Source organism: Nomascus leucogenys, chromosome 10 (assembly GCF_006542625.1).
Source record: "Nomascus leucogenys isolate Asia chromosome 10, Asia_NLE_v1, whole genome shotgun sequence".
NCBI classification, from domain to species: Eukaryota; Metazoa; Chordata; class Mammalia; order Primates; family Hylobatidae; genus Nomascus; species Nomascus leucogenys.
In genome coordinates, this window is record NC_044390.1 from 83,288,081 (window position 1) to 83,312,102 (window position 24,022).

At 34.9% G+C, this 24,022-nt stretch overlaps 1 protein-coding gene across 2 annotated transcripts in view; it reads right to left on the reverse strand.

Moving 5' to 3' along the window:
- MED13L (mediator complex subunit 13L) overlaps window positions 1-24,022 on the reverse strand; it is a 318,781-nt gene that overhangs the window by 146,431 nt on the left and 148,328 nt on the right. For both annotated transcript variants that reach the window (XM_030821461.1, XM_030821462.1), the window contains exon 3: window positions 6,128-6,212. In XM_030821461.1, coding sequence (XP_030677321.1) covers window positions 6,128-6,212 — 85 coding nt within the window. The remainder of the gene's footprint in view (window positions 1-6,127; window positions 6,213-24,022) is intronic.

Sequence of the window (24,022 nt, forward strand, 5' to 3'; positions counted from 1 at the left end):
TGAGAAGTTCATCATAAATACCTAACAAAATTTCCCAAAATTGAGGACTGATGAAGAACAATCTCAACTGGTGCATTATTAGAAAGGGAGGAAGGATGGAAAGAAGTAGAGGGGACCAGCAGAGACTCTACATAAGTAAAAACTACATTTTATCATTCTGCACATTTTTCTACATTTTATCATTCTGCTCATTTTTCAAACAAAAAAAGGTAACTGATCATTAAGAAAATAGGAAGCACATTTACTTTTTCAAAAGCAAGGAAAAATAAGTGTAATTCCATGATCTAAAACTATAAAATTCAGAATGTATACTCTCAGATACTGAAATTCTGACAAATTACAAATAAAAAATGTACCAAAAGAAGCCAATAAGACTCAAAGTTTTAAAAACCATGTATAAATATAGCCATAGGTATGTTTCAGAAACATGTTTCAGTAACATAACTGGCCAGCTGTCTGGAAGACAGATTACAGTAACAGAAGGGGAAGATAACTCAATTAATAGGTATGGTAGATAAATTCTTTTCCCAAAGGTACGCTATCCCAATGTGTATACTATATAAATAAATGCTATCCCTTCCTGTCCCACTGATATCAAGCTTGGCCATGTACCTTGGGTATCTTCCTACTGAAAGATGATACCTTGTCATGCATTAGATTTTAAGGTTGGTGCTGAATGTCTTGGCCAATGAAATGTGAGCAGAAATGGGATATACCATTTCCGAGCAACAGCATTAATGGGCGACCATGTGCTCCGCCACTGCTCTGTGCTCTCTACCATGGGCCCACCAAGTCGTACCCAGGAGGGTGCCCTGCCAACATGAGTTCTGGAGGGAAGACGATATAGTACTATAACCAATTACTCACAATGAACATGCAACATGAGCACGAAATAAACTTCTATTGGATGAGCCAGTAAGATCTTTGAGGTCTTCTGTTACTACAGCATAACTGAGCCTAAGCTGACTGAATACTTCATAAAAACACTTATGGTATCTTGAAGCAGGCCAAAATGAAGAGAATGGGACCAACTGGATGGACTTCTGGAAGGCTGGCAAGAAAAGGTGGGGAATTCAATATTATATATTAAGAACCACAAACAAAAAAAGAAAAATTCAGGAGGGTCGAGATATCAATAAAGGCCATCACATGGAAGCACAACTGGTTGTGTTATAAATGATCCCAAAGAACAGAGTTAACAAAGAAATGAAAGTTAGAGGAAGACAGATTTCTGCTCAGTGTAAGACTTTGTAATACTAAGCACTCTTTAAAGATAAAAAGAACTCTTTGGAAAACTGTGCTTACTTAACCAAAAGTATATATTCAGTAAAAAAGATATCATAAGGCTGGGTGCAGTGGCTTACGCCTGTAGTCCCAGCACTGTGGGAGGCCGAGGTGGGCAGATCACTTGAGGTCAGGAATTGGAGGCCAGCCTGGCCAACATGGTGATACCCCAACTCTACTAAAAATACAAAAATTAGCCAGGAGTGGTGGTGGGTACCTGTAATCCCAGCTACTGGGGAGGCTGAGGAAGGAGAATCGCTTGAAACTGGAAGGCAGAGACTGCAGTGAGCCAAGATCGCGCCACTGCACTCCAGCCCAGGCAACGGAGCGAGACTCTGTCTCAAAAAAAAGAAAAAAAAAAGATATTATAGAAAGGGATTCCAGAATTAGCTGGGTAAACTGACTATGTGACTTTTAATGTTTGTCTCCAACTCTGAAAAGGTAATATCAATACTTCTGTTAGCTAGTATCAATAACAGTTAACCATTTATTCAGCTCTTACAATGAGAAAGGTACTGTGCTGAGCCAAAGAACCCTTCACCATGTTACTGGTGAAGGAACAGGAGTTCAGCAGGCTTTAGTCACTGGCATGTGTCACACAGTTAACTGGCAGAACTGAGACCCAAAATATCTCTTATCTCTGAAGGAAGTGAAGAAAAGGACTTAAACGAACCTGTACCCCCAAAAAGAGACATAAAATTAAAGCTAACTATGTTATCTTCTGTCTGATATCGTTACGGAAAATGCTCTTGAGTAAGTAGCAGTGATCTTTTCGGTGTTTTTAATGGACAGATGACCCTAGCTACATATATACAATGTAGTTTCAACAAATACTGAAGAGTTACAGGAGAATTAAGTGAAAGGTGAAAATATTTGAAGTCACATTACCATAGAATTTAAAATATTCTACACAGCATCAATATAAGATTGCCTCGGCACCAATCAATAGCAATGACAAATGAAATTGTATTATTCTGTGAGAAATTTCCTTAATTTCTACAGTAAAATTGTTTTTCAATAACTCACTTCAGCGACATTATTCTGCATACAATAGAAATTGCAGCCTTTTGGAAAGAAGGTCAATTTATATGGCTCCTGCTTAGCTGTGAGAGATTCTTAAGGTAGTAAATGAAATTCCCTTTTAATTAAACCTATCTTATGCTTAAAAAATAAAAAGCAGAAATAATAGATCACAATACAAACTTTGTTAACATGCAAACTAAGGAAAAAACGGCTAGGAAGACACAAACACTCTCCAAGTGATAAAGTCCTTGATGATCTGTTTTAATATCCTCAGTTTGGCCGGGCGTCGTGGCTCGTGCCTGTAATCCCAACTCTTTGGGAGGCCAAGGCGGGTGGATCACGAGGTCAGGAGTTCAAGACTAGCCTAGCCAATATGGTGAAACCCCATCTCTACTAAAAATACAAAAATTAGCTGGGCATGGTGGCACACGCCTGTAGTCCCAGCTGCTTAGGAGGCTGAGGCAGGAGAATTGCTTTAACCTGGGAGGCGGAGGTTGCAGTGAGCCGAGATCGTGCCACTGCACTCCAGTCTGGGCAACAGAGGGAGACTCCATCTCAAAACAAACAAACAAAAAAACTCCTCAGTTCTAGCTTTCAAGCCAGAAACAAAATCCACATCTTATCTGAATAGAAATGAAAAGGCATAACAGAAAATTGCAAGGAATAAGATGGTAAATAAATTCTCAATAAATTCATATTGTAAACAGGTTTTTCAAAGACTACAACAAATGGTTGTACAGGTATCCAACATTTTGGCTTCCCTGGGTCTCACTGGAAGAACGGTCGTAGGCCACACATAAAATACACTCTAACACTAACAATAGCTGAGCTTTAAAAAAAAAGGGGGGGGGGGGGAGCTATGTGTAATTTTCATGATATCCACTACCACAGATTAAGCAAGCATATGTTAGCCCTTCCAACTTCTGTTGACAATGAATAAACGGAGCCAACAACAATCTTTAAATGTGCTTCCCTATCTCATGAACAGGGTAATTTTCATTCATAGAACAAAGTTACATTAAGTTTGATAGGAGAAAATTATTATCTTAAAGAACAACAGGATTAGTACCATTTTTCAAAAGTATCTGAAGTCATCCATATAAACTACATGAAGATGGTTTGATCATTATTTTCTAATAGAAAAGATGTTTTATTTGTTTCAAAATTAACTCCTGTAGGAGGGCTCAAATAGAGCATTCTGGAACTACTTTAATGAAATTTGAAAGAATACAAATCAAAGTATGTAAAATAATAAATTTATGGTGAAAATAATTACTGACATTAACAGTATGTGAGGCATTATGTGGCACACATGATATATATCTATCATCAAGCAAAAGCTCAAGGTACATGGTGTCCTGTACTTAAATGTTAACTAAGGCTTAGTGAGATTAGGGTAAACTGTCCAAGTAACAGACACTGAAATAAAGCCAAGGAATAACCCAAAATTCTTTAGAACTATCCCAAACTTTATATGTCATAATTAATTTCCTTTTTTTTTTTTGAAACAGGGTCTCACTCTGTCACCCAGGCTAGATTGTGGTGGCATGAACACAACTCAATGCAGCCTCAACCTCCTGGGCTCAAGCAATCTTCTCACCTCAACCTCCCAAGCAGCTGTGACCACAGGAGCACACCATCATGCTCGGCTAACTTTTAAAATTTTTGTAGAGACATGGTCTCACCATGTTGCCCAGGCTGACAATTTTCTTATAAATAACAGTTTAATTTGACCTGACTTCAATTTCCAACAAAAATTCTGAATTCATGAGCCAAAAATAAATGAATTACCTGCATTTCCCCTCCCTCCCAGTTTTTCTGCTCTTCTAATTGTCTCTCGACAAAGAAACATGCTACCATTGCCAGTACAAAACTTAAAAGAATGTAATTCATCTTCGCATTTGTTCGTATTCTTCTGAAAGGAATAAATCATGATATTAAAAAAAAAAACACAATGAGCTACAATTTTAAAATATACTTTGTTCACATACCTTGTAACTTTGTATAAAAAGAATTGTGCTTAAACGTGCGTTAATTATTGCAGAGATATCAAGAGCTTTATTCTGGTACAGGATTATGGCAACAGTAAGTTTTCCACATTTTCTTGGATAGAGTTTGTGTTTGTTTTGTTTTACAGTGGGAAACAGAATTACCAACTATTTGGAAGACTTAAGAGTACTTAACTCTTAAATCAATGGTTCCACATGCATAGTACGCCTTAGTAACAGATGATTTCTAGGTCTACTCCAAAAGACAGATTTGGAGGAGCACTCAGAGGAGCTAAAGTTGAGAATGAGAAATAGAGAAATCGTCAGTGAAAAAAGTCTTTCTGAGTAACTTAAATAACATATCAACTGTAGCTCAAGTATCCTAAGCAGTTGTATTATAGTGGTAACCACCCTAGCCAACAGTTTGGATAAGAAACTGGAAAGTCCTTACAGCTTTGATTACCTGAAAGTACTACATATAGACTCAGGAAGAGAAGTAAAAACTTTTTCTCATACAAGCTCTTAATGAACCCATTCTTCTCATCTACTTCTCCCCTCAAAACACTATTCAGAGCCTGGAACATATTGTTATGCCAGAAAGTAAGGGGATGCTTCAACGATGGGATCATGTCAAAAGGACATAGGAGCGAGCCATCACAAAGGGGCTTCCTCTGACCAAATCTGGAAGAATTTAAGCATCAAAATAAATGATGGTAAAAATCAACCATAATCCATTGAATAAAATAACAATCCATGGGTCCCAACTTACATAGCAAGATAAATAAATAAATAGGGAAATAAAATGGAAGAAAACGAAAAAGCTCTTCCTTACAACAGGATGCTGACTAATAAAAAGTAGAAAGAATGGTGGCATTTGAAAATTAACATTACAACAATAATGGTAATAAATGATTTAAGCAAGGACTACCAATATAGGCTAAAACAAATAAATGAAAATTTGATGAGAAATAGGATAATTATACAATCTCATTGTATCTGGCCACAAATTACGTATTAATTACAAATGCAAAATTGACAAAGATAATAGTTAACAAAATACTTATTAGTTTATAGTGGAGAAACTTGACAGAACATTACCTCAGTCAATTGACAGAACATGTTAACATCACTAATAATGGGACACTGACGATATGAGCCTACTGAAAACACAGCATCACTTCTATGGTATTCCTACTACTAATAAAAAGCATAACCTGAATTTAAGCATGAGAAAACTATCTCAAACTGAAAGTCAATATAAGGTTTGAACTCATCAAAAATACCAATGTCAAGAAAGAAAAAAAGGCTAAAGAACTGTTCTGGATTTAAAGAGACATGAAAACTAAATATAATGTATGATCATGGATTGAATCTTAGGAGGTTAAGCTATAATGGATATAACTGGGACAACCAATGACATCTGAATTGAACTACGGGTTAGATAATGGCATTTTATCAATGTTAAATTTCCTAATTTTTATTACGATACTGTGCTAATACACCTTTGTCCTTAGGAAATATACACCAAATACTTAAGGGTAAAAAAGAACATCAATCTTGAGTTTACAAACATGCAAATGATTTAGGGAATAAATTTCAAAAATAAAAAGTACCGTTGAAGAGCAGGGAATATGGGAGTTCTTTGTACCGTTCCCAAAACTTCTCTAAATTTCAAATTATATCAATAGAAAGAGAAACTAAAGATTTATGTAATTTTCATGCTAGCAATAAATCACTGCAAGTGAAAAGTTTTTGAAAATTACAGGAAACGCTCAGTATCTAGCAAAATACTTGGTTGTCTGCAAACCACTGTCTGCTGTTCCTTCTCTTACCTTTCTAACAGATTGTGGATCGCTTTGAAGAGCAGCGTCCTACATTCATAGGAAAGGCCATTTTCCCAGAGTCCTTCTTCCACAACTGAAAAAAAAAAAGAAAAAAGAAAAAAAAAGAACCAGTAAAAAGGACATCCAAATAAAAAGAAACTTTTAAAATATTTTTCTAAAGCAAAGTTCATGAGTTAATTTAAATGACTTAAATAATCTCACACTGAAACAGAGAGTAGAATTTAAGTATTTGCCCGAAGTTAGAAAATACTTACGTACAAAAAAAAGTAATGTGTCTTGGTTTTAAAGTCAGAAATATGAGGCATGGTGCAACACTCCTCCCATAAATGTCTTTACAATCTGCTTCTTCAAAGTTTAAAATCATTTAAAATTCTCAAATTAATCTATTTAAGAGTATCGCAAAGACTAATTTTGTTAAAGTTCTATTTAAAGGTAAAAAGAATGTCACAAATTAATAGCAAAGTTATGTTTTTTAGAGGGAAAATCAAGAGGAAAATAATTCCAAAAGTGTCAGATTTACACAAATGTCTTTACATGTTTTGAAGGTCTAAAGGACATGATTTTAGAGACTGTCAGGAAATTACATCTTCCCAGAACATCAAATTTATTTCCTGAATTTATAATTTTGTTAATGTTTGACATTTTGGGAAGTATCTTGTTTGCCTCTGAAATATGTTATAACATTGAGCCACAAGTAACTCCAACACCAAAAGAATCCCACGTATTAACAATGCCCCATGCATTCCTAAAATTCCTTTTATTTTCATAAATATATAAACAGATACAAAATGTCCTAGAGAAGACAGTTAATTTCCTTTTAAATTACACTAGTTCAATGCAAGATAGCAAAAAATTGGAAGGATGAAAACAACATTTACAGAAGAAAATTTCCTCTCTTTTACTTGTTATCTTGACAAAAGCACTCAGAGGAGAAAATTCTGACAGAATTAAAACACAAATGATATCCACAAGGCATGTTTAATGCTTTTACCACACCAGTAGACATACCAAAATGCATCTCCATATTCTCAAATCAGACAGCATTTGAAAAACTACACATTCAGGCCTTTTATCTATTAGACTTTCTGAAAATTACAAAGCTGAATTTTTTTTTCTTGGTTATGTCAAATAACTTTTTGTCTTCCTGCCTATGTGGCTAATCCTGATTTACCAAATTTTCCCAAAGCAATCTCTGTCTAAAACAGTTATGTTATTTATAGCAAGAGAAATAAAGTACAGCAAACAGAAAAACATTCCTGCTAACAACTGATAGTCTTTGCTTAAGACAGAACATTCCAAAATTTCCAACAATGCTCTGCAGGTATCATGAATCTATGTTCCCTCTGACACATTTATCCTTTGGGTAGAACTTTTCTAGGTTTGAAAGAGAGCTAATATCTCAATAGAAAGAACAACCCACATTAATTTGTTTTTATTTCCTAATGTGTTTCACTGACCCTAAGGCACCATCAAGTTTAAGATACACCATTATTTTGCAAACCACCAGGAGAAGAAGGGAAGATGACAAACTATAACATCATTCCTATCACTTACAGTTTTTACTTTCCAATGATTCAAAGAGCTCCTTTAAACTTATTGAGTCCTATTCATCATATTCCACTATTATGCATATATAAAACAGACAATATAAGCAAAATAAATTAGTTAAAAATTCCTAACTACATCAATATTCCAAGTCTACCTCTTCTGAATCACTCTTCAACCCAGTCACTGGTGCAGTATCTTCCTACATAATCATCCTCTGTCCCATAAAGAGTGCTGGTGATGCAGCACTTGTGAAGAGTGTGCCACTTTTATTTCCATAATTTTCTTCCACTGGTGACACCTATTCGACACACTGTTTAAAACTTCTGATAGTCAAATCTCCAAATATACTTGAAAATAGGGGGCTGGATGTGGTAGCTCACAGCTGTAATCCCAACATTTTGCAAGGCTGAGGCAGAAGGATTGCTTGAGCCCAGCAGATCAAGACCAGCCTGGGCAACACAGCCAATCCCCATCTCAACGATTAAAAAAAAAATATATATATATATATATATTTAAAAAATTAGCCAGGTGTAGTTGTGCACGCCTGTTGTCCCAACTACTCTAGAGGCTGAGGCGAGAGTACTGCTTCAGCCCAGCAGGGTCAAGGTTGCGGCAAGCCATGATCATGCCACCAGTGCACTCCAGCCTGCGTGACAGAGTGAAAGCCTGTCTCAAAAAAAATAAGAAGGAGGGAGGGAGAGAGAAAGAGAGTGAGGGAGGAAGAGGGGAAGAGGGAGAGGGGAGGGAGGGGGGGAAGAAGGAGAGAGGAGGGAGGGGGGGAAGAGAGAGAGGAGGGGGGAGAGGGAGACAGAAGGGGGAGAGAGAGAAAGAAGAGAGAAGAAAATAGAATAACAAGTCCCAATAAATTCCTAAGCCAAATAATCAACATTATGTCTCTTGCTGCAACCACCCTTTTTGTTTATTTTGATATACTTTATGGCAAATCCCACTCCTAAATACTTCAGTGTGCATCAAATCATATTCTAAGCAAGGTCTGCCAATTCTCTCTTAAGTCTTCTTTGATCAAGTACAGCCCATTTCTTTTTTTTTTTTTTTAACATGCAGTTGACTTGGTGAAGAAACCAGGTTATCCGTCTTAGTATCTCATATTCACATCTAATTCCTTCCTCATGATATCATCATTTTACAAGTTTTAATGTTGGTGTTACCTTGGCCTTGTCAGAGGATGTCAAAAGGAAAGTATACAAACAACAAACTCCCTCTAATTATTCTCAAATACTTTGTCAACTGAAATACTGAGGTGTTACAGCTCTCCAGGCATGCGCTGTGGAACACTGAACAATTAATGAGCATGCACAGGCAATGCCAACTTTACCACAACTGCTGTATAGCTGACACAATTTTAATATACCATTAAAATTTTATCCTGATTTCTACAATTTTAAAATAGAACCCAGAAGAGACTTTTTCTTCAAACAAACAACAACAAAAAAACCTAAGAGAGTAACCAAAATCTACAATTAATATCATACATAGTGGCAAAAGACTGAACGAACGGTAAGGATGTCTGCTCTCACTACTCCTATTCCACATTATAACTGAATTTCATCCAATACAATAGGGCAAGAAAGAAGAAATAATTGTCTCTATTTACATATGACACGACTGTCTATTAGAAAATCCTAAGAATCAACAGAAAAAATCTACTAGAACTAAAACTGAGTTTAGCCAAATCACTGAATACAAGGTCAATAGACAAAAAACTATCGCATTTCTATATTTAGGAATAAATAATTAGAAACTGAAATTTTTTAAAGTACCATTTACAGTAGCACCAAAACCCATAAAATCCTTGGGTATAAATCTTACAAAATATGCTAAAACTGTAATACTAACAAAAGAAATAAAAAAGATAAATAAATTGACCACAAACTAGAAAAATTCTTGGTGCCAATTCTTCTCACACCAAACTACAGAATCAACTCAATTCTAATAAAAATCCCTGCAGGATATTTTATAGAAATAGATGAGCTGAGTCTATATATTTATATGAAAAGACAAAGGAACTAGAACCACCAGAACAATGTGGTAAAAGAAAAATACAGAAGTACTTACGTCAACTGAGTTCTAGGTTAACTATGAATTAGGATAGAGTAAGCAAGCCAGCACAGTACTGTAGAAAGGATACACATCAATAGAACTGAGTTCCAAAACTGAGCCACAAATTCATTTTTTTTTAATTCAACAAAGGTGCCAAGGCAATTCAGTCAATTCAGTAAAGGAAGAAAAGAAAAAGAACCTCAAACCGTATAGAAAAAGTAACTCAAAATGAGATCACAGACCTGAACGCAAAACCTAAATCTAGTATTTCAAAAAAAAATACATAGGAGATAAATTTTGGGAGCTTAGGGTAGGCAAAGATTTCTTAGATATGACACCAAAAGCATGACCCATAAAAGAAAAACTGATAAACAGAGTTTCATCAAAATGAAGAACTTTGGCTCTTCAAAAAATATGGGAAAGTTATGTTAAGCTATGGAAAAGACATGCCACAGATGGGGAATAAACAGTTACAAATCACATATCTGACAAGGACTTGTATTCAGAATACATTCTTTTTTTTTTTTTAATCTCAAAACTTAACTACCAAAAAAAAAAAAACAATTTTTTAAATGGGCAAAAGATTTGAACAGACGGTTCACCAAGTAAGACTAGATGAATGGCAAGTAAGTATACGAAAAAGTGCTCAACACCTCATTAGTCATTAGGGAAATGTAAATTAAAATCACAATAAGATTTCATTATCCATTAAAATGGCTTAAAAGAAAAACTGACAATTCTACGTGCTGATTAACATACAGAATACAGTAGCCAGAACTGTCATATACTGCTGGTTGGAATGCAAAAACAGCACAGCCACTTTGGAAAAGTTGCCTTTGGCGATATTTTGTAAAGTTAACCATACACTTACCATACAACCCAGCAATATCCCATTGTAATATTGTGAAACATATATTTGGTCCTGTTTCCTGACATTCAGCTCCTAAAATCCTTGAAATCTCTAGACCGCTAAGAATGTTTTTCGTACACTAGTCGCTAAAGAAATGATAGGTGGCCTAGATAGCCTCAGGATGAGGGCTGATTATCAGGGAAATAATCATGTGACCAGAGGGTTAGAACTTTCTATCTCAGCCCCCTATTCCCCAACCCCCACCCTGACTTCTAGGGAGAAGGGCTGAAAGTTGAGTTGATCACTAATGGACAATTAACAATGATTTAATGAATCAAACCTACATGATTATATAATGAAGCTTTCATAAAAACCCAAAAAGACTGAGTTCTGAGAGCTTCGAAATAACTGGACACATGGAGGTTCTTGGAGGGTGGCGCACTCAGAGAAGGCATGGAAGCTCCTGCCCCTCCCTACATAACCTGCCCTATGCGTCTCTTTCATTTGGCTGTTCTCTGTACCCTTTGTAATAAACCAGTAAACATAAGTAAAGTTTTCCCCTGAGTTCTGTGAGCCATTCTAGCAAATTAACAGAACCCAAGGAGGGGGCTGTAGGAACCCCAGATTTATAGCCAATTGGTCAGAAGCTTTGGAGGTCCAGACTTACTCCTGGCATCTCAAGTCCCACAGTCCTGTGGGACTAAGCCCTCAACCTGTAAGATGGGATGCTATCTCCAGGTAGACAGCGTCAGAATTGAATTGAATTAGAGGACACCCAGCTGGTGTCCCCTGCAGAACTGATTGATTACCTGATGTAGGGGAAACACCTGCTCTCCACCTCTGCAACATTTGGTCACCGAAGTGTTTTGTGTTGTGAGAGTACAGTAGGAGAAAAAGAGTTTGTTTTTCCCTAGAACCTTACATCCTTCTAGGTATATACTCAAGTTTGGAGGATGTAAGGTTCTAGGAAAAAACAAACTCTTTTTCTCCTACTGTACTCTCACAACACAAAACAAACTACAGCAAATGTATATAGTAGTTGTATTTGTAAATGCCAAAAACTGGAAACCATCCAAATGTCTCTCAACAGTGGGAAAAACAATGAAATATCTATACAATGGGCTACTACTCAGAAATAAAAGGGAACTTCCAATACAAGAAAAAATATGGATGAATCTCATTATGCTAAGTAAAAAGAAGCCATACTCAAAAGACTATGTGCTGTATGATTCATTCATATGACATTCTCACAAAAGGCAAATTTAAGGTACTGTAAACTTCTCAATGGTTTCCAGGGATGGAGGTGGTGAGACAGGTTGATACCAAAGGGACACTGGAAATTTGAGGGGTGATGGAACCACTCTATATCTTGATTATAGTGGTAGTTACATACCTGCATACATTTATGCAAACACACAGAAATATTATTTACTAAATAAGGTATTATTTACTAAATACGGTAAACTTTACTCACAATCTTTTACTGTTCTAAATTATGAAAACTCATTTTACCATTGGGCCAAGTTTCTAGACTTAAGCCATCATGAATATGCTACTATTGACCTCTTTATCTTCTTAGTGTGGTAATCAAAAGGACTCCTACTCTAAATTTATATATAAAAAGCATTTTCTAAATCCAAAAGATATGGTATTTACGTGATTAACCTCCATTCATAAAGTATTAAAAGCAAAAAAAAAAAGAGTAATTAACAAGGAAATTCAGACTGAAGTAACTGTTCCTAGAGCCCAATGTACCAGTTATATTCTTCACTTCATATCAAACACTGTATATAATGCAAATGTAACAAAATACAAACATCTTAAGGCATTTTTTTAATTTTTTGAGACAGGGTCTCGCTCTTTCACCCAGGTTAGAGTGCAATTACATGATCACAGCTCACTGCAGCCTCCACCTCCCAGCCTCAAGCAATCCTCCTACCTCAGTCTCCCCACTTGCTGGGAGTTACAGGCATAGGCCACCATGCCCAGTTACTTTTTTATGTTTTTTGTAGAGATGGGGTCTTACCATGTTGCCCAGGCTGCTCTTGAATCCCTGAGCTCAAGTGATCCTTCTGCCTCAGACTCCCAAAGTGCTGGGATTACAGGTGTCAGCCACTGCACCCAGTCAAAATTTTTATTTTTTAAATGCTAAAAATTATTTTGAAAAATAATTATATGGTCATTCTTATCTGTTCTTTTATATTCTATAAGTATATAACATATAAATTAACATAAAGTTTGGGCACTAAGTTAATATAAAATAGGAAAGTAGTAACACAAAATAAAACAAATCATACTACGTTAAGCCCTTGTCTAAGGAAAGTACACTAAAGCTTAGAAAACAATAGAAAATTAAAAATTATAACAAACAAAATTTAAATAGAAATCAGTAGAGATAATTTAAAAAGCATACAGTGTTTGGATTTAAATTTCCTATGTCTTAGATACTGCATTGAAAATTACATACTAAAGATTCAATTTATCATAAAAAATTATAAGCCAATAACCACTCTAATAAATACCATCAATTTAGGCTATGAAATTAAGGATAATGCATTAATTTGCTGACCCTTTCAATTTACTATCACTAACATGCATTTGTCAAACAGAATGTAAATCAGACCATCCTTTTTTTCTCATGATCAGAGTTTCCAGAAATATAGGAGCAGCATATGTTTCAATAAATCTCTAAAATTTCAAAGTAAGTTAAATCTGCAAAGACATGCTTAGAATCTAATAACAGATAATTTGATCAACATTAACTAGACAACAGTTCTTGACCGTGTTATGTGTCAAGCACCAAGCTAAGAACTAGGAATGCTTTCAAAAAGCTAACACATGTATGTGCAAACCACCGGGAAGCAAAAACTATTTTGAATACTTTGCAAAACAGCTACTAGCATAAAATGTCTTATATTTTAAATTAACAATTAAATAACATATAATCAGGGTTGGTTTTCTATCCAGAAAACAATCGTTCTTATTTTATGTGCCAAGCTTTGAATTAGGCACTACATATAAATGGGGAGGTGGGGAGACTACTCACCGCAACACTATTAGACAGAGTAACAGACATCCGGCACACTTCTGTCACTCAGTGTCGGGCTTCTTCATTTTCACTATCATTAAGAGCCCTAGTTGGGATCAAATATAATCACCCCTAACGGAAACTAAAAATACTGATTCTCTCTTTTCCATCCTCCCCTACAGTGTGGACAAGGACATACATTCTAACCCCTACCAGATGCTCTTGGTCCACACCTTTGACTCTGAATCCAGGGACAAAAAGAAAGTCGATGGAGATATCTTTCTGACAGCTCTAGAAACAGAGGCTTCAATATCAAGTTTTTGGTGCTAAAGTAGCAGATGTACCACAGCATCTAGTGCTTGGTGGTAGCTAGCAGTAGCTTTTTCATTGAACCAGTTCTGTTGTGCTGATCGTAAAAGTGCCAAGTAGTTGGATATCCAATATTCTTTTAATCAACTCCTTTTCTTAGTTTGAAGCTAAGAACTCTGATGAATACAGTTGATTCTAAGCTCCATTTTATAAATGAGAAAACTAACAATCTTAAGAAGGCACAGTGCCTTACACCTGTAATCCTACCACTCTGGAAGATCAAGTGGTAGGATTGCAAGACTCCAGCTCTAAAAAAAAAACTTTAAAAACTTAGCTGAATGTGGTGGCACAGGCCTGTAGTCCTAGCTTCCTGGGAGGCTGAGGCAGAAGGCTCACTTGAGTCAAAGAGTTTGAGGCTGCAGTAAGCTATGATGGCATGCCACTGTACTCCAGCCTAGGCGAGAGAGAAAGACCCCATATCTTTAAAAAAAAAAAAAAATTATATATATATATATAACTTGTCCAAAGTCACATAACTAAGAAGTCTTAAGAATTTGTAGTCAAACTGAGCTACAGTCAGCAGCATACAGGGATCAAATGCTTTTACACCTACTGTTACAAATAATAAATATATTAATCATTCCATTAACTGAATTCCTCAAGGGGAAGCAATTTATTTTCAAAGCTGCTGTGGCTAGAACTTCTTGGATATTCATAAACATGCATAGAGTTGACTTGATTATGTATATTTCAAAATGTCACTGAAATTAGCACCAATCTAAAATTTCCTCACATCTACTTAAAGAGGATTAGTGGTACAGATGGGATTCAAATCCAAATGTTCTGACTCTGACACCCATGCTCTTTCCACTATACAACACTTAGTGTTAAGCAAATCCACTCACTCAACCCTTCTTTAACCATTCTTTTATTCTTAGCACTGGGTAGAAAGGCAATGTTAACACTGAAGTTAAATTTTCCTTTGGTTCCAAAATTTGGACCTAAAATTAATGTGTTCTAGTTACATGTTAACTTTTTCAAAGGCTAAGTCAGACAAAACCACATTTTGGCTTTTTTTAAAATAATCTCTCTCTCTCTCTCTCTCTCTCTCACACACACACACACACACACACACACACACGAGTAAGATTTTCTTCAGGGGAAAATACATAAAGAGGGACAGAGCAGTTAGCCTACGTTTCTACAAATGAAATGCATTCTCCCTTTCAAGGTAGACTGAGAAGAAAAACGACTACCAGAAAGTCTACAAGAAGACCCTATCTTTATGAAACCTACAATCTCTCCATGGCATGCTGTCTCCATTCCAAAAGGAAAAAAAAAAAAAAGGAAAAAACGCCTTTCTAATTCCTTTGATCTTTCCAGTTTCTATTTAAATGCTTATAATACCTTAAGAATATAAAGTAGCAATAAGACTATCTCTATAGACTATGTTTATGAGTCTAATTATGCATAATGGGAGAATTTTCCTAAAATTGTGTTGGTCTCAAAAGAGAAAGAACCAAGAGATCTAAAATGCATGTAAAATAAATGAGTGACAACGGTCAATCAAAACAAGGAATTTCTAAATTAAAACATTCTCCTGCTGTTATTTTGTCTATTACAGCCAGATTAAAAACTAAAATGAAGTACTACTACAGCTGCCTATTTACAAAGAAAAACTATTTTGGCACTAAAGTTATCTCACTTAAATTATAAAAGCTATAATCAGAATGTGTTTACATTGCTGTTATTCAACCTTTTTTACTACAGTTATCCTCATAATCAAATATTTAAACTGCAAAAGTAGTATATAAATGTTTTTTAACAGAAAAGAGTGTTTATAAAGGAAAAGTTTTAAATAGTAGTAATGACTGCTTAGTGCCCAAATAATTTTTCAAAATTCCCATCAATTGCAATATAACTTCTTTCAACTTCACAAAACATGGCTCCTTACAGAATTAATAAGCTTATTTGAAAGAAAAAACATATAAAAGGTTCAGGGGGAAAAAAGTCAATACGGCAAAATATCAAAGCAGCATATACTTCAATGATTTTGTGTTTCCCAGCAGAGATCTTGGAAAGATATCCCTTCCAATTCCATAAATGAAACTGACATACTTTACTTGAAGGGGAAAAAAAATGGGAGGAGAGAGAATGGAATAGGGTAGGGAGGGGCATAAAGATTGTGAAACCTTGAAGAAATTCAAGCTCATGCTTTTAGAATTCAGGTCACCCAGCCTTACACAGTTTAAAAGTAGAATTACTTTCAAAGAATACATATTTCCTCTGAGCTATGATACATATTTCCTTTTAATGTATCATATTGCAGCAACAGCTGAAATGAACGTCTAGACATCAAAAACACTTCTTATTCCCACCTACTGCTTTTTTACCTCAGGCATCAAAACTAATGAAACCTATTATCCAGAACATTGAGTTCAGCAACCGCATTGGCCACTGCAAATATTGGAGGTGGGGGAGGGGCACTTTCAGGGATGGCACTCCTTATTCAGCCGTTAAAATTGTTGAAAATCAAATTTCACTCAAAACTCCAGAAATACAAGTAAAGGAAGGCACAGGAAACAAGGACATTGTTTCCCAGTTAGATTTCAGCAACTAACGGCTAAAGACAGCATAGCTCTGAATCCAAGGTTTATCATTTGCCCACTGCCTTTGTTTTCAATTTCTACCTTAAACATATAAAACGCATTGTAGTGTTAAAAAAAAATCTTCTGAATTATTAAATCTACTTCCAAAAACTACACTAATCAGATATTACAACAAGAAAACATGTATCCACTTAATCTAACTGCAGCAAATGAAGGATACCAAGATAAATAAACGATTTTGAAGTATCTGCTTTCTTAAAAACTGACTTACCAAAGAAACTGAGTAACAAAGGAGCACAATGCTACATTAATTATGAAATATAGCACTTCACACATAAAAAAATCCAATGACTTACAACACTACACCACCACTGACTGATCAATTTATGCTGCCATCAGTTGCCTGGTAGAATCTATATTTGAAGTCATTAATAACTAAATGGACTTATTATTTATATCAACTTCAACCTACTTAGAGCTCTGATTTCTTGAATGCTCATGAGTGTAAAATACTCAGTATCACTTAACAAATCTATGTTGGAAATGGATTGCAACCTTCTCGATGTCAATTCATCAAACAAATAAGAATCATGGATAGAAGATATATACTAAAACGTTCCATTTATTTCAAACTATTTGCCACCTTAAGTGATTACAAATATTGATAATATTTGGCAGACAGAAGCACAATTGCGATTCAAAATTTTAACAGTGTAGTATCTTCCTAAGGAATCAGCATGGGTTCTCTGCCAGTTGCAGGATAACCAGAATTTTAATGACAGTTTCTACACAGCATTGTAGCAGTTGAGACACGACCCAAGTTAGCATTTCAATGGATCACAAGACTCCCTGTAAAGCCAGCAAACTTTAAATTGAAGGAAACCATAAAACTAAATTTCGAGATAAACTGTACAAGGTCTTCAAAAGACAACTGCTACAGAAAACAGGCTGCAATGTTACTTTAATAGCTGCACACTGAAAAAGAAATCTTGCACAATGGCTGTTACTGACTTCTCAAAACCAAATTTGTCCCCATTTGCTACTTCTTTCAAATATTTTAAAAAATGATTACCATTTTAAATCTTTAAAACGATTAACATGCTCTTAATATTCTCTAGAATGCATAAACAAGGGTCTAGAAGGATTAAAATTAACAGTTATCTCTGCTAGAATAATGGTTGTTTTCTCCTTTACCTCTTTGAGTATTTTCCAGATTTCATGACAGGCATTACTTTTATAAGCTTACATCATATTTGAAATAAATTTTTAAAATAAGGCTACTATATTAAACAAGGCTGTATGTTCAGAAATTACAAGGAAAACCAATATTTTTAAAACAAGGAATCATCACAAGATAAATTTTGAGATGGAAAAGCAGACATGTGATTCAGTTAGAACATATACATTTAAATTCATCAATGCTACAAATAAACATTTTATAAACTTCCTCTAGGACAACGATTTTAATAAAGATGACTCAACTATTGATTTCAACATTAGCACAATTGAGCAGTAAAAATTTAAAATATTTCCTTCCACTCTTCAGACACAAACTAATTTGAATAAAAAACACACGCACATGCACACACACGTGCACACAGAAGCTTGCTACTAAAATTCTGACAGGGCAAGTCCCCAAATTGCCTTTTACACTAAAGCTCAAACAGTTGTCTGTCACTGCTATTACTATGAGTAATCCTTGCAGCTGTAACTGTTTGAAATGCAGCTGTCTCGTTGGCATTCTCTCCCCACCCCCAGTCATCCAGCATTTCTGTTCTTGCTACAATCATCTTAAAGAACATTTTACAGGAGGCTTAGCCCTGGCTGAGGGCACTCTACGGCGTGACCGAGAGAACATGGAAACACGATTCATTAGACACGCCTGGAGTGGTAACAATGGTGCTGCTTCTTACTGCCTTTCATTTCGTACATCAGGCTGAGACTAATGCATTCTCGTTACACAACAAGCACATTTATAGACAGGGGAAAACTGTAATCACCTTTGATTAAGAGACAGCATATTTTTCCTATACGAGCCGCCAGCCATACTGACATAGTAATTATTTTTTAACTGACAGGTTAAAATAGCAAATGTAGCAAAAATAACATCTGCAGAGAGAGAGAGAGAGAAAGAGAGAGACTGACTGACTACCGTGAAGACTTGGTGCACAAAGGTTTCTTTAGACCAAACTCAGTGCCATCTCCTTGAGACCTGACCTGATAGGTACCTTGGCTTTTATTTCAGCTTGACGGTCTATGGCAAATATTACAGAAGAGATTCTTACAGAAATTCATTCTATACATCCAACTTTTTGGAGGCAGAAATTACAAAATTATTTTTGTCACTGAAACTGTAATGACTATTGATCTACCTTCTTTCCACTTCTTTCACCATAGGACTAGAAAATTCAACAGTAGTATCCTTTTTTTCCATTATCTTACAACAAAATAATTTGTTCTCTTCACTATGTTATCTACTTTTACTAGATAATAATTTGTTTTCCTTAATATAAAATGCTACTCCAAGACAGAAAAAAAACTGCTTTCTACTATACCAGTTTTTAAAATGTAACTTTGATTAAAAACAAGAATGTAGAATAATTAAGTCAGTCTATCATTTCACTCAACGCCCATCAATCCCTGAACCTGGTGAAGGTTTTAACTGTAACTATAAAGGCCCTAATTTAAATTAGAAAAAGGTCATAAGCCACATTATACTGACAACATATAAAGTCAGTTTTCTTAAGGAATTTCAAAAAGTGAACCACCTTTCCATACACACAAATGCAATCTTCTGTTGGTTTACACATGTGTGTTGCTGGGTTGTAGTTTATAGAGAATTTGGTAGTTGACAGGAAAAAAAATATTTGTCATGAATTGAAAGATCATAGTTAAACCAAAATATTGGAAAATACTTTTTCAAAGTTAGCAGAGTCTGTACAATTAAGCAATTAAAAACAGTCTCTTTTTTAAGCTTTCTACAACACTCTTGATTTTTACACTAAGAATGTGCTACAAAATAAAATAATTTGCACATGTGAAAATTTGTTAAGACAGAAAAGAAACAAAACTAACCAATAATAAAAAAAGTTAAGTCTGGTTCACAAAACTTTGAAACCTGTAATAGCTTTTCAAAAAATAATTATGTAGCCAGGCAATGTGGCAGGAGCCCATAATCCCAGCTATCAGGCTGCTGACGTGGGAGGACACATGAGCCCGGAAATTCAAGGCCAGCCTGGGCACTATAGTGTGATCCCATCTCAAACAATCAATCAATGCAAACAGTTATGTACATACCACAAACAAATTTTTGTAAAACAGCAAAATGCTTGAACAATTTTAAATAGTAGGATTTTAGAGTTTTCTGACCTGTGCTACCACAGCAGGTTAGAAACTAGAAAATGGGTAGCCTAACTCTAATATGTCTATAAATGGACCACTGAACTCTAATGTGCACTTAAACACAGTGTATTTTGAAGAGAAGTTTTTATGTGTCCCACACAATTTTAGAATTACATAAGCTTAAAATTTTCATCATCTGAAATCAAACAATGAGTCTTATTACAGAAGATAACATCTATACAATTTCTACTGTCGGTGCCTGGCAATCCATGTCTCTCTTATTTTGGTTTTCTGTACTATGTAAAGTCATGACTCCCCCAAAACTAATCAAATTACTTCTGCATACTTTCCCTGCTTGTCTTCTTTTTGGAAAAGACAAAGTTAATCATCAGTATAAAACATGTCACTACACATTAAAAATTTTTATTTTAAAAACATTTCAGTTTAAATGTATTCTTAGTAATCAGAACATTTTACTTTCATAAACAACTATGGTTTACATATGAATTTCCATTACAATTATCTGGCTTTTAATAGAATCACAAATTATTATTCTCAACTTTTAAAAGATAGAATGTACAATTCTCCCCCATGTCTTCAAAATTAATTTGTTTATGAATGCAAAAACAACCTATTGGAAAGCAATAAAAGTTTTTCAAAACTTAAGTTAAAATATATCCAGGAAAAGATGTCATTATCCAAAACTTAAGCCAAGAAGTTTCCAACTCATAAGCAAAAAATTTATAAATGACCTACATACACCAACACTGCCAGTATTTTTATTTCATGTTGGTGTTTCAACACTACAAGATTCCTTTGCATTAATGAGTCAATATGAAAACTGCAAGTCCTTTAGGAAATAAAGGTCAGTTATTTACAGTCACAGTGGTGTGAATGAGTTCAATCCTATGTTCTTTCAAAATTTGGCTAGAATGGCATTTTGGTTGGAAAGTTAAGTGACACTGTTGTTTTGGATAGGGCACAGTCTGGAGTAGGGCAGGCCTGGGCGGCTCCCATAACAGAAGGTGCAGTGGTTTCTTCCTGTGGTCCTTGGAGTACTAGAGTCCTGTACAAGAGCCCCAGTGAGTCCCTCTGGCCCTTTCCATCTCCAGTCAACTGGGACAGCTGCAGTTTTATCCAGTTGTAGTTTTAGCCATTATAACTTAGGAAGTTCTACAGAGAGTTCACTTGAAAAGGTATTACAAATAAATACAAAGAATTTGCAAAGAGGATAGAATTTGCAAATTACCAGAAAAGTTGAAAGAATAAATCAAACCAAAAACCCAAAAAGCCTGAGCCACTGGACAATGCTAACACTTCACTGGCTCTGTTGCTTCTTTTACAGTTATCTTTACTTTCTTTGAGATTCTTTCCCAAAGTGCGTAATTCTAACAAACTGCATTAGAATGTGGGAAAGCCTTCCAAGATAGATTCTGAGGATTTTAAATGTTTATAAAGTGAAGTCCTAACCAACCTACCCCTTCTAGTTACAAAACCCAGGACCCAAACCAACACTGGTCAAGCATTACAGACTAAATCAGTTTTGATAGGCAGGCCTTAGAATCTACCCACCATTCAGAATAGATTTTTCATAGGTTAAAAAATATATATTTTTTCCAAATAATTAACTTACAAATTATCTTTTGAAATACAGGCTATCAATAGTTTGTCAACTGGTGCTTGATTATATTAATTCTGCTTTCCATAGTTTAAATACTAGCTGTTAAAAAGTATAACAATAAAAGTTACTCTATCACTTTAAAAGAGTTTTGATAGTGATGGAGCTCTCAGAAAGATTTTTGGTTGCCTGTAGTATTTCTTGGGAGCTGTATTAGATCTGTTATATAATAATTCATTTCTTTTGTATGAAATTTTCTGTTTGTTATAACTCACAATTTTAAAACATTTTTTCAACTCCGATTCAAAAACAAAAAATACATAAGAGATAACAGGTTAAAAGTTCAACTGTATATACACCATGATCTCAACTTTTAGGATGTGTGCTTAAATATCTGTAATGGAATAAACAAAAATTATAATTACTATAAATCTTTACCCAAACTTTTTATACTAAATTTTAAATATAAGTACCCCTATGTAGTCTGTTAAATAGTTACTACTCTAACTAAAATATACATATATTCAAAGGCAATATTACCCACTCAGAATGACTCAGCAGTTCAGATGATAAAGAAGATAACCTAAAGAAACACAGTAAACATACAACAGTTGTTTGGACAGAAGATATACTAACACTTTGTAAAGTACAGAAATTGTCATCCCGTTTCTTTTACAATCCAGCTTCATCAAGAAGCAAAGCTTTTTAGTCGCCCTGCTTTCACTCAAAGCACCTGAAGTCCATTATTCATGAGAGCCAAGGTAATCTTTTTCAAACCTTAAGTCACATCGTAGCATCTTGCCTCTTAAAGCCTTATTTTAACGGCTTCTCATGGAATTAATAATCTATTTAATAAGCTCCTTACCATGGCCTACAAGGCTCCACCTGATCTCACCTCTGTCTACCTCTTGCAACTCCCTCTGTGTACCCATTTCAACAACACTGGCCTTCTTTTTTCCAACAAAGTGAGCTCAAGACATGTGACTTCCTTTTCCTGTATCTAGCTGTCTCCTCCAAGAGGCATTCCCTACCTGACCCTCTAATGTAAAGTAGTCCTGTCCTACTCAGTCACTTTCTCATCTACTGCTTTGTAGCAGACAACGGTAAGAAATTATTCATTTACTACTTGTATTCTCACCCACAAAGAAGAATGTCAGCACGATATGTACAAGGGCAATGTCAATCCTTGTGTGCTTACTATACTGCAAAGAACCTTCCACAGAGAAAAACATTGTGACCCTGAGGAAAACATTCAAAGTGGAGCAAAATGCAACCTAATATGATTCTAAGGATTTTTATACTATGCAAAATAGACAAACAGACACGTTTATAAAAGGCTTAGCTTTTCTTCCTACTGACAATTGAAGGCTCTTACTTGAACTCTTGATAATCAACAAGATTAGAATGATTAATGAAGGGTATTCTTGAGGAAAAAAAAAATCAAGAAAATAAATTAAAATACCACAATAAACTCACAATGTAAAGTAGTTACTGTCATGAAGTGGGTCTCCTAAGAGTTTAATGTTTTAAAATCAGGCAACTTTAAATTATAAAACTTCTATCCCAATACGAAACATTTAGAAATGGAATTATCTCTTTATTCTCTTTCCTATGCATAATTCATTCTACTTATCAACTCTATAGGCTATTATTACAGATGATGGCTCTTAATCACTATAAATTTACAATGTTCTATCAGTCGTGTTCATTATATCTGAAATAACAAAATACAGTTACACAGTTAAATGGAGTGATATTAAATTAAATTCGTATTACATATTGATGTAGTGCATGTAAACAAGAATAAGGCATATGTGTTCCACGTTCCATTCTATTAGGTACAATGAGCTAAGGTCCCTATAGTATTTATCATAAGCCACATCTACAAAGGTTGAGGAATCTTTTATTTTCTCTTCAAGAATGAGGGGGAACACAATGCAAAAAACAAAAAAAGTGGAAAAATGCTGTAGAAGCATTTTTGTGGAAGTTTTAGTAATTTTCTATTTTCTATTATTTTCTTCCTGGAAAATCAGCTTCCATATAATTATTCTCAAGTATCTCTGGCTTATTCATACATCACATTTTTGTGATTGTTTCTCACCAATTTTTAAAACAGAATTATTTTTAATAAAGTATAACTCAAGGCCGGGCATGGTGGCTCACGCCTGTAATTCCAGCACTTTGGGAGGCCGAGACAGGCGGATGAAAATATTTATTTCATCTATTTGAGGATGAAATAAATATTTATTTATAAATAGATGAAATATTTATTTCATCTATTTGAGGATGAAATAAATATTATACTCTGAGATAGATGACTAAAAATCCCATTTTCAGGAGAGTTATTAAAATGAAGGTGAAGAGAGAAGAAACTGAAATACAATGGCTCTTTTAAATCAGCTAGACAACTATTCACTATTCGTCTTCATTTTGTATCCTTGAGTCTGGAAAAAGCAAGGCCATTTTTAACTTTCAATTAGTCATACACTGTCCTGTTTATTTTTTCTCTAACCATTTT